A 16,647-nucleotide genomic window follows, 5' to 3' on the forward strand; every position below is an offset into this window, starting at 1 on the left:
ACAGCCTTCCTTCACCAAGTATTGTCAGGTAAAATTGCGAGCACGAGACCCAGGTGGGGTCAGTGCATCTTTGGCTGACTGTACATGGTAAACCTTCCACAGTCCTGTCAAGTTTACACACACCTGATTCTCACACACACACACAAGAGTTTTGAATCAATAACAGTTCTTCTTTTAACAAAATATGGTATTTTCATGTCACACACTAAGTCCTTTTTCATCCTAATATTTTACACGACCATACGCCAGACGAGGGTTCGCCTGTCATGTCTTTACGGTAGTGTGGTCAGGTGGCCGACAATGAGACTGTGACCCCCATAAATATGTATCAGGTTACTGGTTCAGTGGGTGATTAGCGTGCCACACGGAAGTTACTGTGTTGGCTACTGTACTCATGGAGGAAGTATACCTCCATGAGTGTACTGTACTGTGAGACACTCAAACCTCTGTCTAACGGATTGCCGTAAACCGGGGTCCGTTATTGAGATGTTTCAGTGTACATTGCAGTAAATACATTTACTGATATTACTACTTACTGTACTAAACCTGAACGTATATATATATATATATATATATATATATACTGTACTTACGTACTGCCTCGAGTTACAGACTGCTGTAACATAATGTACTGGTAACAATCATCAATGTAAGAGTGTATGGAAGATTAGCTTCCTTGTATCACTCAACAAGGAGTCATTTACAGTGAGTGTGTGTGTGTGTGTGTGTGTGTGTGTGTGTGTGTGTGTGTGTGTGTGAGCTACTAGATGTGTGTGTAGCAACAGGCGGGTGGTGGTGAGTAGAGAGGGAGGGAGGGAGGGAGGGCATACCGAAACGCTTGGCTACTGACCAAGCAGCGTGGGTGAACAGGGACTAAATCCGTCTCCTGCATATAAACACCATAACACATTGCCCTTGACTCTCTCTCTCTCTCTCACACACACATACACACAACTATGGCATCTGAGAGTTCTAGAGTGTCAGATACAAACAATAAAATAAGAGAAAAACTGTATTTAAAATGACACTGTTAACAATGAACTGGGAGCTTCTACAGTGTACCACATGTAAACAAACAATTACAATAGATCGACCCAAAAGGACCGTGTACCGTACTAACCTTTTTTATGGGAGGGGGGTTCCATGGTGACGAAAATCACTTATATAAATAAGAAATATCAACAATGTAACCAAACCACAAGAACTATTAAAGAAAGACTTTAAATATACTATCAACACGAACCTCATCCTCTTGTAACCTACCTGGAACTGGCCCAGGTGAACAAATTCAAAATGTTTGAAAATGAGAACAGGTTCACAGAGAAAATCATACAACAACTTTGATCTGATATGTACAGTTTGACCTTGACTGTAGAACATATTTAAATATCTTTCTGTTCAAGATTTGGTTCAGCATTGTTTACTCTTGTTTAGCACCGCTGAAAAAAAATCACATAATTGATCTGAGATGTACAGAACCCAGGCTAAGTTCTACAAGTGTACCTGACCTACCTAGACGCTACCTGGAACTGGTTCTTGACACAGGTGAGAGGAACAACTCGGTGTGTCGGATGTTGTTGTTGTTCTTATCATTATTGTTATTGTATGTTGTTGGGGCCAGACGTGACGAAAATTTTAATAACAGCAGATAAATATATTCAATCTTATCCACAATTAATTACACATCCTTACAATAAGAATGGAGGAAACTGCAGCGGGCCTATTGGCCCATACTGGGCAGTCCCATTTACACCCAACCCCTATTGCTCATATATCCATCCAATCTATGTTTGAAGCCATCCAGCGCGTTCGAGTTAATAATGAAGTTTGGTAACTTGTTAACTTGTTCCATTCATCCACTACTCTATTTCCATACCAATGTTTACCTATTTCGCGCCAAATCTAAATTTGTCTAATTTAAAACCATTGTTACGAGTTCGGTCCTGGTTGGATAGTTTGAGTACCTTTGTAATGTCCCCTTTGTTTAGCCCTGACTTCCATTTATACACCTCTATCAGGTCGCCCCTCGCTCTACGTCTCTCGAGGGAGTGCAAATTAAGATGCTTTAACCTGTCTCTATACTCAAGGTTCCTAATGCCCGGGATTAGTCTTGTCATTCTCCTCTGAATTCTTTCCAAGGATTCTATATCCATTCTGTAATACGGTGACCAGAACTGAACTGCGTAATCCAAGTGTGGTCTCACAAGCGCAAGATATAGTTTTAGGATGACCTCGCTAGTCTTGTAACTAACACTCCTTTGCATGAACCCAAGTACTTTTTTAGTCTTGTTTCGAGCAAATACACATTGTTTACTTGGCTTAAGATTCCTACTTATCATTACTCCTAAATCTTTCTCACATTCAGATTTCTCAATAACATCGTTGTTCATCTGGTATCTGGTTTCCCTGTTTACATCTCCTATACTAAGTACTTTACATTTGTCCACATTGAATTTCATCTGCCATTTTCAGACCATTCGATTTTTTTTAGATCTTTTTATAGTTTTGCGGAGTCCTCGAATAATTTGTGATTAGGTTAGGTTTGCTCAAGCCAGGTGGATTACCGTCACTCCAGCACGCTACACCTGAAGAATCTCCACCCCTCATAGTTAAGGTAAAGTAAAAATGCAAAATATCAAATCTTGTGTTTCATACATCTTTACTAAGAGGTTAGGTTAAGTAAAACTAAAAAAGACAATATTGCAAACTCCACAACACTAACCTAACCCTAACTGAAATATTGTCACCCCAATGCGCTCTGGGGTGACGATTCTTCAGGTGATTCAGCCAGATTAAATTAATCTAGGTTTGTTGCTCGAGTTAGATCCATCCCATGAAATTAAATCACAGCTCAAGTCACTATCGTTTTATCTTTAATCACATAGACTTGTGGACACTTACTCACACACAGATACCATTAATCCACCTGTATCTCAAGTCTAGTACACTCACACACACTCCATCAACACCCACTACGACTGTGTTTAATATATACAGTACATCAACAATACAGCTCTATATGTACAGGTACAGTAAGTCTAACTCGTCAACACAGTAAGTACCATCCCTTTCTCTTTATCATGGGCATCACCAGAAGATTCTTCCACCCAGCTAATTTTACCAGAAAATTCCCCCACCCAGCTTATTTTACCAGAAGATTCCTCCACCCAGCTAATTTTACCAGAAAATTCCCCCACCCAGCTTATTTTACCAGAAAATTCCCCCACCCAGCTATTTTACCAGAAGATTCCTCCACCCAGCTTATTTTACCAGAAGATTCTCCCATCCAGCTTATTTTACCAGAAGATTCCCCCACCCAGCATATTTTACCAGAAGATTCCTCGACCCAGCTTATTTTACCCTAATCCCCCAGGTAGAGTGATTAATCTGCAGGTAAAATAAGCTGGAGGGTTCTTCAGGTGATCCCTACATTGTTATGACTCTATATATACATTGTGTTTAGGCCATGGTACAGATGGTGTTACTTGGAATAGCAAATAAACAACCATCAAGATTTGTGTTGTCAGGAGAGATAAGAAACAATAGGCCAGAGAAAGATTTTGTCACGAGAGATGACGAGACAACACAACACACAGGTCCTACAACCATCTTATCTACTCCCCAGTGCACCTTTAGGCAGATATTCCTTCCTCTCCAAAAAGAGGGAAAAGAGAACCGCACTTGTGGACCAACGTTTCTCTCTGCTATTACATGTAGTTAAACATAAATCAAACTCTGAATATAAAGGAATGTAAATACTGAATGATATACAGTATATACTGAATTTCGCATTTTGAGTCACCTTGAGATTAGTGTTTCCCCAGCTGACTTAATGTTACCTGGATGGGTTAGGTTAAGTTAGCTTTTGGGTGGTTAATCTTAAGTTGAAATTAGCAAACTGTGCCACGATTTTATTTCAATGCGTTTCATGATAAATAATTTTACAACGACTCCGAACTGAGCTTTTTTTCACGAAAGTCTTTGTTAGGTGTAGCTATATACTTGTTGATGTGCACTTGTTTGATGTCAGGTCTGTTGCAAACGACTTCTAGCCACGCATGCTACAGTGGTTATGGCCTTCCCTTAACACCTGAGCTCTGTGGGTCAGGACCTGTGGTTTTATTATTGGCGTGTTCTATCAAACATTAATAGGTATTTTATTCATTAAAATTGCCACACACGATGTATTTCTGATCACCATATTGTATACCCATTCAAGCTCTGGGTTTGTTATCTATGGTTTACTGTATTGAGCCAAAATAATACACATACAAAATGAAAAAAAAATATTGCAATGGCTGAGAACTTTCGAGTGTTGCAGCTCTCTTGGAGGTGCATGATAAATACTATAAAAACGTAGGTAATACCATAAGAGTATCATCAGATCAAGAAATTTATAATCATAAAAGTAATTTTCCTAAATATCTCAACGTATGTATAAAATCCCAGCAACTCAACACTTCCTGTATATGTACAGAACGTTGGTCTACTGTCAACAAACATAGCTGGTTGTGAGGTCAGCTGGAAGACGATGCCTCAGGTCGACGATATGATGTCTCGGTTCTGCTGAACCAACTCAGTCCTACACAAAACAATACTTAAAAGCTGTACAATATATCCTTTAAAGATGTAAAGCAACTTGAAATTGTACATCTCACGTGCAATGTCTTATATGAACGACGAACAAATAAACACTTAACCCATCTCAAATTTGAACACAATAATACTTCACTATTCTCTATATCTTCAAAGTGTAAAACAGTTTTGAAATGTACAACTCAGGTTAATTAAGTGATATGACTTGTTCAGTTGTACAAAACAAAGATAAACAATGTTGACCCAAAGTGTGAACAAAATGATACTTGAATATTCTCCACATCTTCAAGTCAAAACTGTACATTTCAGATTACGGTTGGTGTATGACCAATCTTACGCCATTTCAAATATTTCTTATATCATCTTTATATAAACCAACACACATCAATAATCATAGTAAATATTCGTCATCACTTTTTATTCTAAAACAAACATTTAATAAGTTAGCACCGTCAATCGATATGTACGAGTGAATACCTGTAGTTCTGTCAAACTGAAAATAACAAAAACAGCTGCGAAACAAAAAAAAATCATACCAAACGATGTGCAAATGTCTTCCTCGGTTTCTAGTGGATGTCAACTTTACCTTCAAGTATACAGGTAGGCTACTGCATATGTAAATGTGACAGGTGTAGTTTTATGTAGTGTGTGTGTGTGTGTGGATTCAATTTATGTACTTTTTGTTCCCGATTTCATTAGTATATGTACTATTTAAGGCAGACAAACTATCTTACAAAGCTTCAAATATATTAATTATGAACATTCCAAGTTTATGTTTGTACACGAATGCCTTGATAAATTGTACCAAAATGAATCAAAACCGCCAGAATATGTTTACATAATTATGTACAAAACTGAGCAATCTTTTTCTAAGGAGATTTGAAAGTGTACAATATAGATTAACTTTAAAGTGTAAACCTCAGGTTAACTTAAAATTGCACAGCACAGGTTAATTTGAGTGTACACCACAGGTAAACTTGAAGGTGTACACCAGAGGAAATTTTGACCACTTTGGATGCAAAACAAAATCAGTGTACATCTGAGCTAAAACATCTCTAAGATAAAGCTACAACAAAATGTATACATCTCTAAGATAAAGCTAACACAAAATGTATACATCTCAGATAAAGCGAACACAAAATGTATACATCTCAGATAAAGCTACCACAAAATGTATACATCTCAGATAAAGCTACCACAAAATGTATACATCTCAGATAAAGCTACCACAAAATGTATACATCTCAGATAAAGCTACCACAAAATGTATACATCTCTAAGAAAAACTAATAAAAACAAAACACATCTCAATGCTTGTTGTATACTGTACATGCATGAATTGGCTTGTTTATCTGAGCAAGACCCCCACAACCATCAGCGTAATGTCTACATTTTCATATTCGTCTCATTTTGTCCCTGAAAACTTGAACATGCAAGGTCCATCTCGTGTCTATTTTTATATATGAAATATTGTAGTTTGTTCAGTTGTAGAGAACCAAGTTAGAACTATCTTAACCCCTTAAGGATGATGCTTTAATTCCTCGAGTAATGGAGTTTAAATTTCATACTCAAAGGGTTATTAGATCATCATCCTCAGTTACTTCAACCATCGCCCTCAAAGGGTTACAATCCAAACACATCCCACTATAGTTATCTCTTCAAGATCTCAAAAACTGAAGGACACACACATATCTCGGATAAATGTTCATGTACTGAGTGTGATGTTATGCAGTGTAAATTGACCCAACAAGATATTCCCAGCACAAGGAGATAATGTTATCAATGGTCACACTCCTTCGTCTCCTACAGAGATAAGCAATGATAGCACGTGCGCGAGCGTGCGTATATACACACACACACACACATCCGGTAGCTTGTTTCTAAAGCACAAAACGATAATTCGTTGATGACTTTTCAACATGAAGCATGTGAATCGTTTATCATAATTGATGAAGTACACAGCACAAGCGTTAAGACATTAGTTGACATAAACACAGTTCATTAAGTGTTGTGACAAACAAAACAGCTTATGAACTTTTGCTGATAAATCAGTGTTTACATAATGTTTGCTGACGTAATCAAAACATTTCACATCCATTTGTTGACATAAGACAACGTTTACACATTCCAATGACAAACAACACCTACGCTGACGTCAACCAAACCAGAAGGGGTTCTTACCTTAATGCCACTGCGTCCTTGCTGCTTGAGGAGAACATTTTCTGGCTTCATATCACAATGGATGATTTTGTTCTTATAAAGGGCGTCCAGACACAGCAGCAGACTGTGGGCAAACTTCCTCACCAGCTGCAGGCTGAACCCCATGAATTTGTTTTTCTTAATAAGCTCGTAGAGGTTTATTGAGAGGAGCTCGAAGGTGATACAGGTGTGGGAGCGGAAGGTGAAGTGATCATACATATGGATAATGTTCATGGTATTATCCTTGTCCTGTTTCCTGAGGTGTTCGAGGATACGGATCTCCTCCTGTGCTTGCCTGTGGAACCTCTTCTCGTTACGGACAATCTTGAGGGCAACGTGCAGATGGCTCTTGTGATCGTAGGCCTTCACCACCTGGCCGAAGCTCCCCTTGCCTATGATTTTGAGCACCTCGTACCTGTACTGAATGTGGTCGTGAGGAATGTGGGCGTACGACCCTTGATGGTCGTCATACCCATAATTAGACGAGATAGCCTGGTTCCCTGACCCTATGATACCAGGCCTCTTCTTCGCATTGGCGCCTATGAAGTAGATTTGTGGATAGTTAAAGATTTCTTTATGTTCGTAAGGGGTAAGTTTGTTCATGTAATATTTCATGACCTGTTCAGGTGTGGCTACATAGGTCTTTGGTTGTCTGGTTGAGCCGTTCTTGAGGCTGCTAGAGTCTGCAGAGGGCGGCCGGACCACCGGCAGACTTGAGGAATCCGTATTTACTTGACTCGACACTGAATTTGGTTGGCCGTTCTGCTCCGAGTTCGAATTCGTGTCATCGAACTCGTAGAGCTGAGTGATGGACTGTGCGCCTGTGGTCTTCATGGCGAGAGGCTTAAGGGGCGGCAAGTGGGTACTGCTCCCTCCCTCCAGATAGGCGCTGGTGCCGGTGGTGGCGTTGGTGGTGGTGTTGGAGAGGGTGGTGGTGTTGGTGGTGTCGCCAGGGGAGCCCGCACCGTTGATGTTGGCCAGTAAAGATCGGGTACGGGAGAGGGGCATGGCCGCAAACACTCCACCAGCTCCCAGCAACCCTCCTACTCCACCTCCTCCTCCCAATCCACCGCCGGGACCTCCCACACTCCTGCAGGCCGCCTCCCTATCTGTGGCCGCACATATCATAGCGCTGAAGCCGCCATCTCCTCCAGACAGTCGAGGGCCATGCTCACAGCGACCGCCACTCCACGCACTCCACTAAAACACTAACACACCGCACTAACTCGGCCTCCAGGCTCCACTTGTGCGTTTAACTATACCAATTTTCTAAAGATATTGTAAAATTATCCGCCAGGCTTCATTTGTGATTCTTTTAAATACCATTAAATTCATAAACACAACACACCGCAACACATCTCCTTCCACCAAGAGAACCTAGAAGAGACTCAGTTCATGAACGGTGAACAATGGAGACCACGTCAATGTCCTCTGACGTCATGACTTGTAGACCAATCACAGTCGCGTCAATGTTGCCAGAGCTCAACCACTGTAGTTTCGTCTCGACTCCAGAGGTTCAAAATTACCACACAAAATATCTTTTGTTGGATATGTATAAAACACTTTGGTAATATAACACATTTGATATCATAATAATTATTTCTAAGAGATTCACCAATAAACTCTCATGCGCGGGTTTCCAGTGGCTGCCAAGGTGGGCCAGTAGACATAATTTATATGCCTGCCTCTATGGTGATAAATATAGGTCATTTACTGTTAATTGAGGGACTTGTAAATATACCATGTGTGACAATCAGTTCACTGTTAATTTCTTGTCCATCGTAATTTTTATGGCAACAACTTGTGTAATGCGAGACATTTTTTTTAAATGAAATCAAACTTTATTAAATGTAAGTACATTACTGTACATACAAATAAGATATACCCTTCCTACTCGCATCTTTATTAAACTTTGAATTATAAGGAAATATACATCATTAATTGAATATGTCGCATGAAGAAAACAAAGACAAATTTCATACAACTGTTAACTATCAAAAGAAATCTAAATTTGCTGCTAAAAATGCTTACTACATTTCCTTACTGAAATTTTATGGTAATACGATATGCGAAAGTGATAGTTGTAAAGGAAAGAATCCATAACGATATATCTAACAAATTGATGAACTCCATGTTCTTTGTTAAGTAAACACTAGCTGAGAGGAAGCACATTCCTCCCTCAGTGATGAAACATGTCCAAACACACCTGTACCCCAACTGTTTACTAACAAGATTGACTCTTCCTGGTAATATAAATTGTATTTTCCCTCAAGGAAACATGTCACCCCTATGTATGCAAAGGTATGGTTTGGTAATCATCATACCTCGGCAACAATGTGACGTCACAGACAGGCGCGCGCACCCAAACTCTCACGGATGCCATATGGTTGGCCGAGGGGACGCCAGAACCGTGAGATTTAGTGTATAACCGTATTGACCACTTCTGCTCAGCTTGTCTTCCATTACACTATTTCAGAAACAGCTGACTCTCCTGTTCGATCTGTGAGCAACCAGCTGACAATCTCGCCTAAAGCCATAATATGTAGGACGGGTGTAATTAGGTGCGTGAAACAGTGCCACACACCAGCTAGTATTTCATAATGCGTTTCTCTTAATACCACACCTTTCCATTATACTACAGTAAATATATAGGTGTACTGTATGTGTGTGTGTGTTGCGTGTGTGCGTGTGCTTGCATGCATCAGTGTAGGAAGCTACAGTATGTAACCACCTACCTCTCCTCTCCCCCATAACAAAACAGACAGACAGGACAGGAGTAGATAGGCACAATAAGTTCTCTTTACAGAGTCAATCCCATACCAGTTAAAGACATTCACTTAACCAAACCTAATGTAACCTAACTTAACCTAACCCAATGAAACCTAACCTAACATAACATAACCTAAGTTAACCTAATCTAACCTAACATAACCTAAGTTAACCTAATCTAACCTAACATAACTTAACCTTAGCTAATCAAATCTAACCTAACATAATCTAATGTAACCAAACTTAACGTAATCTAAAGTAAGTTATTCACACAAGTCCGCCCCAGTGGATAAAATGTTTCTATCTCAACACCCAAAGATGGCATCTTATCCTTGCGGTCACCAAACTTTGTGAAGGCGACTGACACTCAACTTTATGAAAGGTATTGAAAACACACACACACACACACACACACACACCCCAATACCCAGCTTAATCTGTGAGTTTCGTTTTTAACTGGGCCTATGTTGATATTGCAGACACCATAGATCCTCAGCAATTTGGCAATATGAAAACTTCCTCCACCACTCACTGTCTTGTCAGCTTTCTCAACTACATATACCGCCATCTGTAAAAAACGAAAAACGTCTGTGGCTGCCGCCTTCATTGACTTCACCAAAGCATTTGACCTAGTCGACCACAATTTAATCATCAACAAAGCTATCAACCTCGGGTTTCGAAGAATTCTTACACGGAACTGACAACAGCAGACCGGGTGGATTATGTGGATGACATAGGGCGAAACAACTTCAGGATTGCCGGTATCCCTGAAGACATCCACGAGAACTGGGAACCATCCCAACGCAAAATTCCACGCCTGCTGGATGAACATTTTAAACTTGCTGAAGTAAAGTTTGACCGTGTTCAACGCGTCGGGAAACCCAACTCTTCCCGTCCCCGCGACATCATAACAAAATTCTCATCCCCCTCTGACCGCGACAAAGTGTTTTATCAACGCAGTAAACTGAAAGGCACCACTATCTTCGTCAACAAAGATCTCTGCCCAGGTACGACTAAAGCCCATCTACAACAAATGGACCAGTTTAAAGAAGCCAGGAAACAAGGGAAACACGTGACGTTCAGTCATAAAACCCTTGTTGTGAGGGATCGGACAAGTGGACACCCGCCCACTCACCCACCCGCTGTACCAATCCCCCCAAGCCCCTCGAGAACCCCCTCCCCACTGAGGGGGAACCAGCCACTGTCGCTATCACCTGAGGAGTTTCCCCCCTTGCCGGTCAACTCAAGTACTGCAGGTCTACCCTCTGTGGTGGAAACCAGCATCCCTCAAAACCGAGTGACAGGCGCGCCTCCCACTCCATCTGGGAATCACCCTCAACAGTACCGGTCATCCTAATTCTGTTGGTTATAGCACTGATGAGTACAATACCCCCCCCCCCACCACTATTATAATTCTTAGATCTTCCTTTTTCACACCTCAGTGACCCTGAGTTTTTACTGTTCCTTAATCAGTATCAATGTTCCACAATGATGATGCTAGTGTCATTCCCTTAGATGTGCTAGCTCGTATGTGTTACAACCCCTTTACCCATGGTGTCGACACAATACTCCCTCATATCGATCTTGATGTCTTTCTACAAAACTCACTGGGTTACACCAACCCAAACTGTAACTATTACTTTCCTGACTCTCCCGAGTTTAGTTCTAGTCTCCTACTACCCCATTCCTTCTCCTTGATTAGCCATAACATCAGCAGTATTCCCCTTCATCTATATGCCTTTTTAGATCAGTGTTTATCTTCTATTGCCCACAAATTTGATGTACTTGGGTTCTGTGAGACCAACCTCACTAACGATACTGACCATTTGTATAACATTCCTAATTATAATAGACACTGAGTCAACACGTCACGACACAGTGGTGGTGTCGCCTTAAATGTTGATATCAAGTATAACACTTCTGCAAGAGATGATTTAAAGGTTCAGGAGGAGTACATGGAGAGTGTTTTCATTGAATTACGTAATGACACACGAAATATCCTAGTAGGAGTAATCTACAGAAGACCCCACACTAATGTAAGAAATTTTTTTGATAAAATTTCGGAGCTTATCACTATCATACGTTCAGAGAGGAAAGACTACTACATTACAGGAGATTTCATCCTCAGTATTAGACCTTCTTGCTACCTGTCATTCTAAACTCTTCTTCAACACTATAACCAAACCCACTAGAGTAACTGCCACCTCTGCCACTGTGATAGATCATATCTGGACTAACAACACTCCTAACAATCTAGCAAGTGGAATTATTTATAACAATATCTCAGATCACTTCCCAGTTTTTGCCATGTATAAAACAGCTACAAGACCTGAGAGGTCTAGTAGAGTCTCAATCCAATACAGAGACTACTGCACCGACAACATGCTCCTTTTTGAAAACAACCTAATGAATGCAAACTGGGATCTTGTCTATGCCTCCGACAACCCTAACGTGAACAGAAGCAACTTCTCTTGCATCTTCAATGCTTGCTTTGATAAATGCTTCCCGCTCAAGACTAAGTCAGTGAAACTGTATCCATTTCCAAACCCTATATCACTAGCGAAATTAAGATAATGATAAAAAAAAATTTGCAGAAAGACCCATAACTTTCGGTGATGCTTACCGAAGTATCAGAAATAGAGTAAATCAAGCAGTTAGAAAAGCCAAACGTAACTATTATACAAATAAGCTCCAGTCAGCATCAGGCGACAGTAAGAAATCCTGGAATGTCATAAATTCTATTCAGAACAGGAACACTCAGCCTTCAGACCCCCACTCAGCTTTTATGATAAACGATTCAGTTATAACGGAACCCTCCCCCATTGCCAACCACTTCAATGAATATTTTATTAATGTTGGCAAAAATCTTACAGAGCATCCCTGATCACCATGAAGAATTTAGAGCCTACCTGCAAAACAGACAGCAAAATGAGCTGTTCTTATCCCCTGTCACAACAGATGAATTACTGGCCATCATAAAAATGTCCAAAGATGCAGCAGCAGGCGAAGACAATATACCAATGAGCATCATTAAGAAAGTAGCCCACTTATTACTACCTGTTCTCCTCCACATTTGTAACTCCTCCTTCACTAGTGGTGTCTTTCTTGGTAAACTGAAAGTGGCTAAAGTTCACCCAGCATATAAAAAATCTGGGGACAAAGGTCTCTTCAAGAATTACCGCCCCATATCAGTCCTCCCAGCCTTGAGTAAGATGCTGGAAAAGCTAGCATGTAATAGACTAAATTCCTTCTGCATTGCCAATAACATCTTTACAGACTCCCAGTTTGGATTTAGAGCTAGAAGGTCGACTAAGAGTGCTCTGCTACCCTTTACTAATGACATCTTAAATTCCTTTGATGACAGTCAGTTCACAGTCGGTATATTCTTGGACCTCTCTAAAGCCTTCGATACTGTCGACCATACCATCCCCCTTTCAAAGCTTGAACATTACGGCGTTAGAGGCCTGTCCCACAATTGGTTTACCTCATATCTGTCCAACAGGATGCAGTATGTCTGCTATAATAATCACCAATCTGACTCCTCGCCAATCTTGTATGGCGTCCCCCAAGGTTCCATTCTCGGTCCAGTACTGCTTTTGTTGTACATAAACGACATAGTCCATGCCAGCACACTCATAAAATGCAACTTATTTGCAGACTATTGTAATCTCTATGCCAGCAACTCAGACCTCCATTCCTTGATGAGAACTATGAACACTGAATTGACTAAAGTCAGGACCTGGGTGATACGTAATAAACTGACCTTAAACCATGAGAAAAACCACTGCAAGATCTTCACAGAAGGAAAAACTTAACCCCGGACTTGGACCCCCTGTACCTTGGTAATACAGTCCTCAAACGTGAACAAAATACTAAATTCCTCGGAGTTATTGTTGATGATAAACATAACTGGAGAAACCACATACAAGCCATTCACAGTTAAGTCAATAAACAGTGCGGCATCATGTGTCACACTCGACAGTCACTCACTCTCACGGCAATGAAAGAAATCTATCATGATCTTGTTTACCAACACCTGATACCCTGTCACACACTATGGGGGGCCTCTGGCTATTCAAAAACACAATCTCTGGTTACTGCACAAAAATAGAGTTGTACGGACAATGTAATCGCTCATAGGAGCGATTTTGGTTTGTGCAGGACAATAAGACCCTTGTCGTTGACGCGATGAGTATAATTCGGTCAAAACCTGTTGAATACAATTCACATATAACAACTGCTGGTACATCAGGACACAGTTTGAATATTACGATCAATATACAGAACATAAATACACTTATTAAAGTTATTTAGAGTTCTCAGAGGATTCAACTGTTCACATCACACTCACGTTTTGGGGTCTAGGGTTAGACCAACGAGAACAAATCTAATGTCCTGCAGAAATATATTGGCTGACGAGAATCAAGATGTTGCCTTTACAGTAGAAGGCGATCGACTGTCCCTCAGGCAGTCACACAGCTGCTACCAGCTCCATCTTGCTTAGTAAGATATTCTGAGCTGTAAACAGTTTCTTCACTTAACATGTGGCCGGCGTGCACAATTGCATGTGGCGATAACACTCCTCCTGTCGGGCTTCTCATGAAATTACGGCCTACCATTAGATTCACTCTCGGACCCCTTCCAACAGGCAGAGTCTCGTCGCTGGGCGTATTAACACTGAGTCCTTTGTCTTCACTTTAACACTTCGCACCAGGCCATCTGCGCTCGGTAGTGCCTCCAGTACTCTCTCTAGCATCCACTGACTCCTGGGGAAGGGTTGTCCAGAGATGATCTCGATGTCCCCAGCTTGGAGATTACGGCGAGTTTTGAAGAATCTTTGTCACTGACGTAGTGTCGGGAGATATTCCTTAACCCACCTCTTCCAAAATTGGTCTGCGATGAATTGGGCATGCTTCCATCTTCTGGCAGGTCGGCTTGGCATTGATGGGTAGGCCTCCAGTTGCTTCTCCGACAAGTCACACACATCCGTATTGTGCGGTCGAGTAATTTGCGGCACTTAGGTATCCACTATCCAGTATGTCCCACGTATTATGGCAAGTGTGTGTTCTCGTCCCGAGTGTCCAGCTCTATTCGAGTGTACCTCTCTCACAATGAGCCCCGTGATCCTGTTGTCCCTCGGCAACAGTATGGGATTCTTCTGGTCTGGGTGGAGAGCGGCATGTTTCAGTCGGCCGCCTCGCCTACTCTGATCATGTAGATGAGGTTCCAGTCGACTCACGTCGCTACCTCTCACGGGTTGTCCCTGTTGTAATATTCCAAGTTCTCGAGGGAATCCTTTCCTTTACATAAATCTTAAGATGACTAACTTCGAATCTTCCAATTCGCTGACCTTGAGTCGATGTTTTCGGTGATGTTTGTTCTTTCGCTTCCCCAGCCGCCATTCTATAAACCTTCTAATCCACACTACGCAATTCAGAAGTCAATGCCACGAGGAGTACCTGGCCCAAAGCTTATTGACGATACCCTCTCCCTGGTCAGCGTTCGTCGTCAGCACCGTGGTTTCCTTCTTCACCTCTGGGTCGCCGTCTGTGAGGTCTGGAATCCTCATTGGACTCTTTGGCCAACTGTCTTCTTCCAACAAGAGGAAAGCAGGTCTCTGAATCCACCTGCCCTCCTCGTTGAGCTCTGCTCCATGTAGTCCACGACTAGTATCATCGGCTGGGTTCAGTGACGACTTCACGTGGCTCCATTGTTCTGCATTGGAGTCCTCGTAAATCGTTGCCACTTGATTGGCCACGAAGGAATGGAAGCGTCTTTCAGTGTTTCGTATGTACTGAAGGACTGTCGTACTGTCTGTCCAGAACACTGATCTGTCTATTTGTAATTCAAGTTCTTGTCGTAGTTGTTTGTCTGCCTTGGCAGTCAGTACTGCATCGACATAGCAGCCTATTAGTGAGACCCGGCTCCCAGACGAAGGTCAACTTGTAATGGGCCGAGTTCTTTCATTTTATATCCCACCTTAGCTGCCACTATTTGTAATGGGACATTTTCCTTAACTTCTTATTTCATATTATTTCAGACTTAGTCCTTTTATTCTTCAATACCTGATATATATACGTATTCTTATACAGTATATTCTTGCTTATATTCTTATATAAGTAACTCTTATATTTCTCTACTTATATTTTCTAAGTCATGTTCTTCCTTTTCATTTTCTTTCATATATATTATATCCTCTTCAATATATTTTGTTCTAGTTATATTCTAAACCATGAATTAATCTGGAGAACCATGTCTTTCTTATTACCACACTTATTATACTTACAACGGTAGCCTGCCACCACCCAGGATTTTATTAGAATATAACATATCTTAGTTAACTGTTAGGTAGCGAGCTTCTAGGCACGTGAGGTAGTTATTTTCTGAGAACCAGTGTGTGAAAGGATAGAGTGGTGATACTCGTAGTCTACCAATTCAACATTTATTAACACAAGGAGTGAACAAGATGTTAATCAAGTACACTCAGACCTGACTGGACCACTCAGGTCCCACTCTACCATTCATAAAATAGGGCTTCAGTTACTTATTATATCATTAAACAACTTCAATTATTTATTACATCATTAAACAACTTCAATTACTTATTACATCATTAAGCAATCATTATATTATGTCATTGTCACTGCAGATGGCTGTATGACACACTTGACAATATCCCTAATTAAAATATTATTTATAACAACATGCTATTTCGGAATGAATAACATGGTATTTCTCCCTCAATTGAGGTACTCAACTCACACAACATATTTACTGATACTATCAATATTTATGGGATCACTACTCACCCAGGCATTACCATACTCTGCTAAATATCCCCAATCATATAATGTATTACAACAATACTTTGGGCCATACAACTGAAAGGAGTTCCCCAGGGTGTCACTGGTTTCACCATAACAAATGAAAAACGCTGTTAAGGTCGGTTGGAGTCCGATACACTGCGAGGGACTTCGGACTTAATGCCCAAGGTGCAAACTCACACAGTTTAATCCTGCCAAATTAACGCCATCTTCCAATGCAGCCAGCTGGTATGCAGCTATCGGTCCCCGGGGGGCTTGC

The 16,647-nt window shown here is 41.0% G+C and overlaps 1 protein-coding gene across 1 annotated transcript; it reads right to left on the reverse strand.

Annotated features, from left to right (window-relative positions):
- Positions 1–6,714: 6,714 nt before the first annotated feature.
- On the reverse strand, positions 6,715–8,191 carry LOC121877620 (dual specificity tyrosine-phosphorylation-regulated kinase 2-like). The gene has a single exon (XM_042383424.1). It carries the CDS (start codon positions 7,921–7,923, stop codon positions 6,715–6,717), a length of 1,209 nt encoding a protein of 402 aa, XP_042239358.1. The 5' UTR covers positions 7,924–8,191.
- Between the last annotated feature and the right edge of the window lie 8,456 nt (positions 8,192–16,647).

The sequence above is a fragment of the Homarus americanus genome, unplaced genomic scaffold (genome assembly GCF_018991925.1).
Source record: "Homarus americanus isolate GMGI-L3 unplaced genomic scaffold, GMGI_Hamer_2.0 scaffold19918, whole genome shotgun sequence".
Lineage (NCBI taxonomy): Eukaryota > Metazoa > Arthropoda > Malacostraca > Decapoda > Nephropidae > Homarus > Homarus americanus.